General features: G+C 41.7%; 1 protein-coding gene across 2 annotated transcripts in view; it reads left to right on the forward strand.

Annotated features, from left to right (window-relative positions):
* The window catches only part of LOC122535103 (autophagy-related protein 16-1-like), a 230,500-nt gene that overhangs the window by 204,130 nt on the left and 12,844 nt on the right, over positions 1-13,526 (forward strand). The window contains exon 6 of one of the 2 annotated variants that reach the window (XM_043666330.1): positions 5,027-5,399. The exons of the other annotated variant lie outside the window; for it this stretch is intronic. Coding sequence (XP_043522265.1) covers positions 5,027-5,039 — 13 coding nt within the window. The 3' untranslated portion in view covers positions 5,040-5,399. Of the gene's footprint in view, positions 1-5,026; positions 5,400-13,526 lie in introns of those variants that run through there. 2 annotated transcript variants of the gene reach the window in all.

Genomic DNA, 13,526 nt, shown 5'->3' on the forward strand with positions numbered 1-13,526 from the left:
ATTGGACGATGATTATTAAGCTGTTGTTACAAAATCTAATTACAATTTCACGCTATTATCCGGCAAATTATTTCTTCACTTGAACGGGAGTAACAGCGCGAATTTATGCTCTTATTTCCTAATGACGCGCCTCGTCTGTTTCTCAGATTAAGCTATTACCAGTTGTTTCTGTGCTCTGGCCAAGAGTAATTGCGATCTGCTGTCCCTTAATGTGGAAAAGAGTAATTTAACAGAGAAGGGAAATTCTTTGAATCTCGCACAGTGTTGTACAAATTTTATCTTCCATTGCCAGTGTAAAACTGTTGACAGAGTTGAGGTTCAAAATCTCATATTTGAGGATTATATAATTGTTTTCGGATATTTACTTTAAATATTTTTTCGTTCCTCTTCATAAAAATTCCAGGCCTCTGAAATTTTAGATTTTTCTGTTCTCTCACTCTTCCTCGATGACCAATGCTCCCAATACAAGTAACGCAAATTTATTTGAAGCTACTGAATATAACGATTTCAACTAATTTTTCGAATGACATTTAATGAAATAGAATGTAAATAATTGTTTTTAATGTTATTCCTGATCGTTTCATTTATTTTCGAAGTGCGCGTTCGAAAAATGGATAGACGCGATTCAGAGAATTATTCACTAAAATCGCATTAATTTTGCATCATCCTTTAAAAAAATTTGTTCTTAGAAGGAAGTTAAACGTGTGTAATAGCCGGTTTCTTGGCCATTAGCCATTAATTCTCGGCATTAGAATGCAGAAAAATTCGCGGTAAATGGGCGATACAGCGCAGTATATTTTAAGTGGTACGATTTTGGTAACACTGCTCTGTGTAGCTCTCGATTTATGGTTGTAATAAAGGCGACTTGAAGATGCTAGAAATTGCATTCTGAAAGCAGAAAACGCGTAAATCGCCACGGTGCGTTATTTAAAGATACCGGGGAATAATCGCGCGTTTATTTTACGGGACACCATGTGCTGGTATCGATACCGTTACACAATTTGCTGCTAAAATTACCACCGATCGATCGACTTTACCAGACCGGTCTTTAAGCTGAGGATTTTTACAAATTACGTGCGTAAATTTTCTACATTTTCTTTCCGCGCGTACATTGTTGTCTCTTAACTGCAGGATTATCGAAAATTTCCCAAAATTCACACTATGTATTCAGTCGATATAAATTCTATTTCCTAAAAAATAAAAAATCAATTCACTCTCACATATTTCATATCACGTGGAAATATTTTATTACGCGAAGGAATTTTTATTCGTCACCACTTCAAGAAACGTTTGAAATTTTCGATACTCCAAATTAATTCAGAGAGCTAGGAATCGTAAACAACAACAAAAAATAATATCTCGAATTTCTACCACTCATTTATAATATTCTCGAAACTACATTTACATTTACATCGTTAGTTAAAGATCGTTTTCACTCTGTTCTACGCTATCGAGACGCGTACATGGCGTCTCTTCCAGCTGTCTTTCATTTTCTCTTCACATTTTTCTCGTTTTCGCACCAATCGTCTCGATTTAAGATGCACGCTCAGTTTGCCTGCGAAAGCGTCAAACCATTCATAATTGTGCCAGATATATCCGAGCGCTTTGTACATGTACTACTAAGGAGAGAAAATTTGACCGTGTATGTGTGTGCTCCTTGGTAGAAACGCGCTGGCACGCGCGCATGCACACGTACCCACAGACATCCCCTAACCTTCGCTTAGTAAAATGGAAAGGCGCGGAAAAATATTTCGGCGTGACCCGATTTCCCTCTCCAACTTTCTGCGGACACACACACCCGCCCATCCCACGTTAGATCCTCTGTGCACATAATATTTTTATACATTATTACACACACACGCGTGTATGTATCTATATATACACATAACTACGTAGTATGTTGGATACATCGTGATAGCGTAAATTTATACGGCAGCCTGGATGCCAGCAGTCTCTTGAAGCCATCGAGTCCGCTACCGCAATTCCAACCGTCGCATCGAACGAACATTCATTTTTCCTATAATAAAATATGCGGGGTGAGGGCCGTGACTTAGGCGCGTGAGAGAGACGTGAGTTATATATATAAATAAATATATATATATATATGTATATAAATATGAATAATATAATACATAATATATAATATATAATATATAAAATAAAACTAATATATAATATATAATATATAATATAAAATAAAAATATTAATACAAATAATATATATTTTTTATTAATATACGTTTTCATTGAATCGTTTCGAACAGAAGGTTCAAAAAAAAAAGTGGAAAAGCACATCGCACACAGCTTTACTTTCCAGTGAAATATACTTTCGTCTCTTCGTTTTGTTAAATTTTTGCAGTGTTGTAAATCTACCACTAAGTGATATGAAATTTAAAGTATTTCGCACGTGGAAGTCCTAATAAGTACAATTATTCAGCGGATGTATAATACTTTTTGCAGCCGCCGGTTTTACAAGTGTTGCGAACAAAGTGGCAGCTTTCCGGTTTCAGGCGAAGATACCGGATGAAAATACCGCGGGTACAATAGTTTGCAGACGCGGCAAAAAAGACCCGTTCCTCGCTCGAATTTCCACGAGTCACTTTCGAGTCAGTCCCGACCAATCCCTCACGCCACAAAGAAATCTCCCCTTCCGTTCGGTTCCCCTCGATCGCCATTACGTGTCCGCTCTTTCTTTCTTCTTTTTCTGTCTTTTTTTTTCTTTCCTCCTCGCCGCTATTAAACAGGTTTGATATAAAATTATGAACAGTCTACGCCGATATATCGCAACATCATCGAACACATGCTTCGATCGTTAATGCGCCGAAGCGTCGAGACAAAGTTGCGTTACGAAGGAGCGAAGGGCGGAGGGGCGGTGGGGCGGGAGACAGGGGAATCTAGAAGAAAAACGAAAGCGGACTATCCGCTTGTTTTCCAAGCGATCACGAGCGGCGTGGCGCGGCGCGGCCACGGCGCGATCGTTTTCACTCGAATTTCACGGTAGATACATCGCCGGGATACATCCGTTCTACAATTATCCGTTCCTTCGCTTCCCCTTTCTTAGTCGTTGACCGCTTCGTCCTCGGCCTCCTCGAGTTTCCCAAGGACGCGGCGAGGATCTTCCTCGGTGGTGGGTTTTCTATGGGAGAGCCCAGCGGGCGGCTAGTGTAGTGCCGGCGTGCACCTAAGTACCGGTCGTATCGAAAAATAGCTTAAGCACCGGTCACGTAGAGAACCAGTGGTCCAGTGAGTCGGCCTGAGTGCGTGATTTCGCCGGTGTGTACGCGCACGTTTCGCTGTTATTACTTTCACTATATCGCCGGGCCGCCCGGTTGGTCTCTCGTTCGTCGTCGTCGTTGTCTCTCTCCTCATCTTCGGTCGTCCTCATCACCTTCGCTCTCTCCGTGTCTTTCTCGTCGTGATTAGAGATAGGATCAAGTCCAATACGATATGTATTTACCCGAGTCGAGTTCGATGCCTCGCGAACATTCGTTTCATGGAGGCCTGAGTATTATACAATCAACACACTCGAATGTAAAAAAATTTCCAACCGATGCAGCTTGAAACGTAGTCAGTTTGCACAAGCTGGTCAGTTTACACAACCCCTAGAGTGGGTATCCACTAGAGGTCTCTATTTCACGTGTATGCAAATACACGCGCACGCCAGTCAGAGTGCTTCAGCGTCCGTGTATCTCTACCCGCAAGCACCGCTCGAAAGTCTCGGGACAATGACTACGTTTGTAAAATTCCAACTATTAAATGATACTTTCTGCCAGGAAGATACTTTTCGCAGGTAGATTAAGATACAGCTGTTGAATGCAACGGACGTGTATGTAGAAGCAAAGAAATCTCGATTTTGTACTTTGTCAGGTCAACGAAATCGTACTAAAAAGAGGATCCTCTTAATTGTCGTCGATAATTTCCACCTTCATTGTTAATTGCCAAATTAAATTGCGCGTGAAGTTCAAATTCACATTCTATCTGAAAATTAAAAATTTCAAGATTAATTGGTAAATCAGGGAATTATTTGATTATCCTCTCGTAAACTAGGCCACGCAGAGCTCTGATTTAAACATATCTTTCTTGAAACAGGAAATTGTGTGTGATACTTGGCATCAGAAGGTGAAGAGCAACCAGGGGAACGAATTTCCGGACAGGAGGAATTATGCAAATGATAAAAGAAAAAAAGAAAAACAGAAAAACAGAAAAAGATCGCTTATTAAACTTTTCGTAGCCACTCGATGTGTGAGGCCACTCGATCCCATCTCTACTCGTGATCGTCGGACGTACGAAGGACTGGATCGCGATCGGTGTAATTCATACGTTGCGGCGCGTACTCGCGCGCGCTCAGGAATCTCCGGGACTAACTTAATAAGCGCCTCGCCCTTTCGCGAACCACCTCTCGGCCCCGTTGCTCGTCGTCCGAGCCAACAACGTGCACGCCGCGGAGAGAGATTCTACAATCCCGTATTTAACGTGCGCGCTCTCGAAAGTCGAATGCACGTAGCCGCATCTATCACGGGTAACGCGTGAGTTTCGGCCGTTTCGCGAAATCGTACATAGCACGCGAGCCAATCTCGCAATGGATATGTAACCGCCAGTTAGATTCGAAGCTAACAGATTACCGTGGACGGTGTTCTTCTTATTTCCGTCGAATGCTCCGAGAGGGAAAATAGCCGGGCAGCAGGCGAACCAGTTTCGATGAAAGTCAGAGGACTGCGATTCAAAATAAGGATGATCGTGCATCGAGTTTACGTTTATCCGTCTTGCGTTCTTACTCTGAATTTATTAATCGATCTCGAAATTTTTTGAGTTCAGATGGAATTGAATTTGGATTTCATACGCTTCTTTTTTTTTCTTTTAGATAATTTTGATGGAAATTTCATTCTTTTTAATTCGTTGATTGATTTTCAATTTTTAATCCAATGATTTTTATATATATATATAAAACCTTGTAAAAAATTATACATTTAGAGGATAATAAGGTGAATGATATTTCCAGATGTAAAGATAATTCCTTGTTTTACAGAAGATGTATTTAGACCAGAGCTCTGTACGAGACGTGCTCGCGAGTAAGACGAGCTTTCTCCATTTCGCTTTCTTCGTCGAGGAAATCAAGAAGCTAATCAGACAGCCCTCAGGCGTGCTATTCAGGTCTCGTAGATCTTGATACATGGTGATTTTGAAAGTTCGATTGTTTTTAGTTCCTGCAACGAAGGAAATGTTTCCAGTAACTGAATATGCGATATATTATGCAGAGTGATATAACTCCATAAAGAGGGGAGACGTATAAAGTGTCACGATCTGGCAAAAATATCCACGTAGAGAGAAGGAAAGCCATTCTACGTAAGATATTGCAAAATGTTCGCCTCCTTGACGACAGAGAAATTTCTTCGTCCAAAACAGAGTTTAATAATTTTATGTATTTTATGTATCTCAAGTCAATCGTAATATGATTCATAGTTTACATATTTGATTGAATGATAGTTTACTTGTACAGTGATGTAAACGCGTCTCTAATTAAATCGTATCGCGTGTCGCTGCCTCACTATCGTTAAGAAAGATTTACATTCGCGCCTCGAATTTGCACAAATTAAATCGAGCGGGATTTCTCATGATCGACCGCGCATTCAGGTATTCAAGCAAACGAAATTATCAAAATTCTCATAACCATCCTCGTTTATCCGGTAATTATCGAATTCTATCTCGGCGTACTTACGTCAATAAAAGCCTCGCGAAAGGAACGCTAATAGCCACATTCTCGTTCAATCGGGATCGTTCCAGTAATTAATGGTCTAAAATTGATAACATCGTTATTTACATTTTAAATCAGCCAGCCAACTCGCTCGAGCTAACTCGCCCTGTTTCCTTACCGCTCGATTCGTGATAACTGGTTCTTCCGTCGAACGAGAACAAAGAAAAAGAAGAAAATCGCGAACGAATTCACGCGAGAGGCCGGGTTGAAAGCGAAATAATCCGCGGCGACGTCGTTAACTCGGGCAGCCAGAATGCGGAAAATGAAAGGAAGTGGCGTTCAGGGCACAACGCTTTTCCCACGTGCGTGATGAGAGACCGGTAAGGGGGAGGGGGAGATCAGGAGAGCTATCATTCCGGCGGCCGGTGCCCGGCGATACCTTGATTTGTGTAACTTGTTATTAATAAATAAGTGCGTAGCCACGCGTGGTAACAGCGCGGATTATTATTCTTTTCAGCGGTAACTGACAAGCAACAGCATCTCATAAGCATTACTACGCCATATTTCAGTCACGCATCCATTTATGGGCGATTTTGTCCTCTACATTACGAGGGTATAACAGGACCCCTGAGGAAGTAGTTCGATCAGTATATTTCATGCTTCTTTTTTTTTTTTTTCTTGTCTCCTCAACCCTTTTTGACGATTTCGCGTTTTCTTTCCACGGTTCAAGCAGGTATACGACACTTGTATATCTGTTTAGGTGTTCACAGGGACTTGCAAGTCTCGTTTCTTTCTCGAAATAGAGATCGTTGTTATTTCTCGCAGTTCCTTGGCGCGATCGCGAGGAGCAAAGAGCGAGTAACAATACGCTCATTAGTCACGATGCTTCCTATAATGGTCAGGGGACCGTGATAAATTACGGACGTTCGTTGCGACTGTAAAGCGCGAATCGCTTGGCAAACAAAACTGGTACCGGCGAGTGATAAATTAATCGGCCGTGTTTAATATCGAACGGATAGTGTTTGTGAACGTCTAGCGAAATGTCTGTAGCACGTGTGCGTGTATGCAGTTTCGACGCGTGTGTACAAAGTATAATAATTTCTATCTCTCAATCTTCTGCATCCGTTATCCTCGAGGATTTACTTTCAACGTTATTATTATTGTCGAGAGTTATGGTTCCACGCATTCACGGAGTGAATGTATTTCACCTGTACTGAAAATGATAGGACTGGCTGTTTAGTACGATGTAAGCCATACGATACGTGCGTCGCGAAACTCGTACGATTGATTGATAACTATTTCTCGTTATCTTTTATCGTCCCTTTTTATTGTTGTGTCTCGCGTTTCGTTTCAAATAAGCGAAATGATTCACCGTGCTGCCGCGGCGAGGTGTAGCAAAAACCTAATATAAACCGATCGGATAATTCATCGCCGAGTATTTGAATAAATCCTCGCGGAGGAGATGAATAAAACAAAGTCGAAAGTGGTCGAGATACGTGAACGGTAAATCAACGGAAGACGAAAATTAGATGCTCCCATATACATACGCGTGTGTACAGATCGACCGCGTGATAAGCAGAGAAATCCAGGTAATGATTTCCAGATTCTTGCCGGATTACCTGATATTTTTCCTGAATCCACGAATACGTAATATATTATAATAGCGCACGCAGCAGGGAGCGATTGTAAAGTTAAATGTTCGGAACTACGTAACGACTGTGTAATTAAAAAAAGAAAAAAGGAACACACACGTAAGAAACCTTGAACATCAGCTCGTACAAATGACTCGAAAATGAATCGAACAAATCGCTGGATTATCCTAGCAAAAAGGAGATTCCTAGTTGAAAGGGGGGGAACTGGTCGAGATCGTCTAATTGCTAGGTAAATGTTATGTGGAGATTTAATATCGGGACCTCGTATTAATCGAGTATCGCTAGCCACACTCGAAATTATTGGGTCTGGCTAATTGCGGCAAATATAATATAATAGCCGGACAGCTGAGTACAGTGACGAGCGTTAAAGCTCGTTGCTTTCTTATTCAAGCCGTTGGTGGGCCTTTTAACAAGCGCGTTGCCAGTAACCCTAAAAGTTCCGGTAGTGAAACGCCGTGGCCACGACCGATTTACGGCGTTGCTTTACGACCGGGTAAATATTTACAGTCGTCGTAAACGGCGATTGGTTCGGTGTATTCGTAAATTTCTCGGATCGATCGTCGTTATCGCTGCTGCGATGAAAACTGCGCCGATATCCGGCGATAATTGTACCATTGTTGCGATCTGCTTCCTCCTTCTTCCCGAGGTTCTTCCAATTTGCGCAGACGTTTGTTTTCCGATAGAACGGAAGAAATTTCAATGATTTTATTGAACTCGACGCTTGGGTCTGATTAATTCGTAACACTCGTTGAAAAATAATCGTCGCAGAACAAACCATCTGTTCCCTCCCAAAGCAAGGTAAAGATACTTTTTGCCAGTTCCAATCTGAAAAATTGTTTCCCAAAACAGAATCCACCATGGTCTCCTTTACAACGGTACCCTTAACATTTGTTCCACAATTTCTTTTCCCTTAAAATTACGAGAATTGACAATTTTTCAAGTGCGAGTCCACGATTTTACATTCACCGTGGACCCTGCAATAAATACAGCGACGCGCAAACACTCTTTCCTTCAACGAAAGTTGTTCCATCGTTTCGTTTACCGACAGTTCCCCAGAGCAACAGCGAGGCATCGATATTGTCAAGGAATTAAACAGAGACTTTGGTCGATACGGTGGACCAAAGGCGTAATGAAAACTCCGCCGATCTTCCCCCGGAGGGAGATGGTGAGAGATAGACGGGGGGAGGAAAAACAGATTACATTATATTGGCTGAATGTGTCGATACGCGCTATGTACACTAACCTGTGTACACGTGTACGTACTTCTAACGATTTGAAGTAGTTAGGAAAAGCAATCTCGCCGGCATTCCCTGATGAGTATCAGACGGATTTCATTGTCACCCCGGCGCGTAACGAAGCATCGTCCAAGATCAATTGTCCCGTGGCGCTCTTTTCGTTTAACTCGATTTCGTTTCTGGGGCAATGATCGGCCGGCTCCTGCACGATATTATGTCATTTATCTTCGTCGTATCTTCGGAAAGGCCGAGCACCGGGGCGAGCTCTTTATCTGTTTTTCCCATTCCTGGGTCCCCTCGTGCCAGGAGCCGGCAGCTGGTACGGATATACATGTCAGTTCGACCTCCCTTCCACCATCGTTCCACCTTCGTATTTCCCTGCCTTTTCTGTCCTTAACAATTCTCTGGCCCCCTCATCCCCCCATGCCTCCGTTTTTTCCTTTTTGCTCGTTATATTTTCCTATTGACGATCAGCTTTCGATAAAAGCAGCTCTCTATCAACCGCGTATATTTTTTTCTCTCTCTCTCTTTCTTCTTTCTTTCTTGCGGTTACTGGCATCGGTTTAACATTTTTTTTAAATGGGTCATCGCGTATCTTGCGTTGTCCACGTACGTACGTACGTATTTCTTAAACACGATAATTTCATAGATCGACAATAATTTGTCACAGTTAATCACACTACGATATAAATGTAATCTACGATAATTTCGTAAAACAGATTTGTAGCAGCGAGTATCGAAGGATTTGAGTGATTTTTTTGTTAGTGTACGGGCAAAAATTTACATATCTTTTTGCCTAGTATCTCTTGACTTTTTCTTAGTAATGAATAAAATAATAAAATATTTTTATACTGCAGTCGTCGATAGTGTTCTAGCATTGACATTAACAATCTTTTTTTTTTTGTAATTTTGAAAAACTCGTTGCCATTCCACATTCGATGGGATTCCTTATCTCTTACTGGCGAATCTGAAATTTATTATTCACGTTTCATGGCTGGATTTCTCTGATATTAATTTCATCGTGCAATGTTGATCGGATAACGCTTCTCGAAAGCAACCTTAATGTCGAGATATTAGAACGGAGCTGCTTTAGATCTCTATAAATAGCTGTTACCAGTGCTCTTGAAATCCTAGCAATCCTCCACTAAGCATAAATGTCTACCTACACGTATAAACAAGCTACGTGCACTGTTGCCACTTGTGAAATTCACTCGTAGGAAATTTTCCTTAAACTGGTTCAACGCCAGAACTAGAATATAAAATATAAAAATTACGAAAGGCAAGTAACAAACGTCATGCGGGTCTCTAAAGATGCAGCATTGTAAATTTGCAAGACCACTCCGAAAAGAAAATTACAAATTGGCCATTTCGTTCACTTTGGCAGTTCTAGCGTTAATAGACACCGTTCAGTTCGTCGATGTATAGCGCGTTGCAGGTGCATGCGTCTTGATTGCCCTTTGCGCGAGAGAATTCGAACGGCCATAAATTGATGAAAGTTAAACGGCAGCTGCAACGCCGGAGTAGCGCCAACGGGGCCTTTTTCACGTTATAATTTACCTTAATTCCGTGCTTTCGGAAACAAGAAGCTGCTAAAAGTCTACTGTTACATGCTTATCTCTATCTAATTTCTATCATATTCCTACGCAATATCCTCATATTATGTTCCTATCAGATTAGCATAAATCTCTCCTTCCGATGCACGCCGTTGCACATAACGATCAAGTAGGAAGTTTTATTAACTGATAGATTTATCTCCGCTTCCTCCGTTAACTCCGTAAAACTGGTCCGACTATTGAATTTGCCCCGTCTCTTTTAATTTTTCATTCTCGTCAAGCAGTGTCGCGGCCGCGCTTAATGGCCACGTTGGCCTTTAAGGAGGTCCGCGTCCTAAACCTGTCATCCGTTCCACGCGGTCTGCAATTATTTCAAACGTGTTTACACGTCGTAGTATACGCTATACTCACTCACTTTAATTTACATCGACTTAATCATCGAATAATTCATCAATACAGGTTTAATTGAAATTCCCACCTATTTGCGGCAGAGTTTTATTCACCCCAGTTTGTTGGAGAACTAACATTTCTGCGCAAATTGAAGTTTCATATTTTTCACCAATTCCCTCTCCCCCCGCCAATTATTTTTTGTTCGCGTAATAAGTGCTCGCGGTCGGACAAGTGGGTTCAATTGGCGAAAGTTCTGTTAATCGGGCATTAACTAATCCCGTTTCAACAAACGGGAGTTCTCACTCACAGTCAGTACAGAGCAATTCGATTTTTTCCGAAAGTTCTTCACCGCTTCGCGATTTATCCGGAATTGTTCTCTGTGGTTGGTTGAAAATGACGGGATGTATGTTCACGTACAATATGGTAATCCCCACTTAAGCGAACGCTTAATTGGGAAGGTGTATTCTGCTGCGAATTGTGCCGAAATGTCAGGTAATGTTTGTATCACTTGCTTCGTATCGTGCGAGTGTCATGTTTCACGTGGTCTTCGGCAGGTTACACTGCAAGATAGTGGAGTGATTAGTTCCAATTTCAAGAATTGGCGAGGGTAGCGACGAACGTCTAAATGGGGGAAAGTGTGGTCTCTTAACTCTTAGGTGAGTTTAAAATTGTCCCATTTTTTTTTTTCTTTTTTTTTTACAGTTAATGCATGGTGGGATATTTTTTATACCATAACCTAAACCCATCTAAAGATGTGTTTCAATAAATTTCATTTAAAACGTTAGTTGCATGGTGGGATTATTTATACCGTACTCTGTAATAAAGAATTTATTTAAATACTTTCCTTCATTTTAAGAAATATTTTGTGTTTAATAATTGAAATAAACGTTTTCTTCCTCTTTCTATATTAAAAAAAATTCCGTTCAGGTGGAGCTTTTTTTTCTTTAAAATTGTGTGCCTTTGAAGGTTAAGTGGGGACTACAGTATTGTATATGCACGACGTATCACTCTTAATACTCTATTACCCTTCGTTGATCTTTCGATTTAACAAAAAATCTTCGTTCCTCCATGCTGTTGTATTACAGTATTCTCAATTCATCAGTCATTTCCAAAGGAATATACCTAAAGTGTCACTCACCGATTTTCATGAAATTTGGCATAAATGTGGTCAGTTCGTAGAAATATTTTCACCTCTTCCTTTTTTTAATCGGCAATCGTCCATGTCGAGGGGGTGAAAACTATCATCAAATGACTATTGTACTTCGAAGTAAAACACAACCAGAACCAGAATCTCCAGTACAAACGAAACTCTTTGAAAAACTTTATGAACAGTTCATAATTCCTGGAATTATTCCATTTTCCATTGCAATCCTCCTCTCTTTCGCTGATTTATCTCGAATTTTCCTCCCATCGCGGGATTCTCTGCTGCCTCTTTGCCCATCCGCGGGAATCAGACAAAAAGAGAGGCGGTTGCCAAACGGAAATAGACCTGTTAGCGTGTATCGCGCGCGAAGGAATGAAAAAAGGACAACCCTCGGCGGTAAGAGATGAGAAAAACAAGGGGGCGGCAGGAAGTTTGTTCGCCAGCTCTCGGTAAACTACCTCTAACGTGGAAATAATGCAGCGGCGTGCGGCGTTTGCAAGCGCATCGATCTTCGGTATAAGTATTCACGGGATTCAACGGGTGCAGCCGCCGCGGCTTGATGCACCCGGCCAACCTTACATAGCCCCGGTGAAAGTGAAGTAGAACTCGAGGCACAAGCGGTGCGGCAACTTTAACGCTGGGGAAACGCGCGGAATTTTCGTTGCCGCGTTTACTAAAACCGGTGGCACGGTGTTCGATACACCGGTGAAAACGTTCGGTCGCCGGGCGTGAACTCGATTCAAATACGAGCTCATAACCGTGAGGCGGGTTGAGTGAGAGAATTTCCGCGGTACAGCGGAATTCATTGTCACGAGATCGTTTCGTGTTCGGTCGTTTGCCGCTGCCTGTGTATGCACACGGTGGAAAGAAATGTTTGTCCGTGGCTGTCGCAGATGAATTCTATGCCTTCGATTTGCTAAAGCAAAATTGATCTTGACCTTGAATTTCATGGTGAAAATTGCATTGTATTGCATTGAACTAATAGTTCTCTTGAAAAAAATGGCAAGAAACGTACGTTCAAACAGCAACTTTATGGTTCTGGATTTGATTTATCATCAAGTGAGTCTAAATAATCGAATGATAAAGCTAATTGTTAACACTGGTCGAAATATAAACATTACATCCACGCGTCCAGGAAAAAAAGTATGATGAACAACACAAGATGGATATCATCAATTCGGATAATACGAAATGTTTTATTTCTTTTTTCATTGTAATTTCGCAAAAATTAAACATTCCGTTTCACAAATTTCGATAGACAAAAACAACGAATCTCAAGTATCGAAAGATTCTCCCAAAACTCGTGTGATTCTATCAGATTTACAACAATAGAAAATAATTTCTCAAACGCGCCATCATCGATTACGCTTCCGCGATGCTCGAATACCTGAAGAAAACAGCGTTGATTATCAATATGACTGATCGATAGGGTGCTTGGCGCGCGAAAGAGGAACATCCTGTTCGCTGCGCTTATCGATTGGGATCTCGGCAACTCGCAGTCGCATAATTCGATGAATCTACATATCCATAATAATAACGAGGCGTCTTTCACGCAGTGAAAGGGTTTATTCTTTGAGGAGCCACCGGTGTAGCGTGTGTTGTGTCGCGCTGCTTGGAAGCGGAAGAGAGGATGCAAGAGGGTAGGAGCCAGGCGAAAGCTGCTTACGAGTGCGTCACTGCGCGTTCCTTCTTTACGACGATAGAGAGTTTGCGGCGACGTTCCGCGTCATTTGCCGTGAGAACGACGCCGATCTAATCATCGTGCGTATTGTCATTCCCCATCTACCCGCGGAGCCGCGCACACCGGCAACATGTGCACGTCAATGAGCGTGCCATTAGGCGCCACTGTTCGTGACCGAG

This window comes from Frieseomelitta varia, unplaced genomic scaffold (assembly GCF_011392965.1).
Source record: "Frieseomelitta varia isolate USP_RPSP 00005682 unplaced genomic scaffold, Fvar_1.2 scaffold_67, whole genome shotgun sequence".
NCBI lineage: Eukaryota > Metazoa > Arthropoda > Insecta > Hymenoptera > Apidae > Frieseomelitta > Frieseomelitta varia.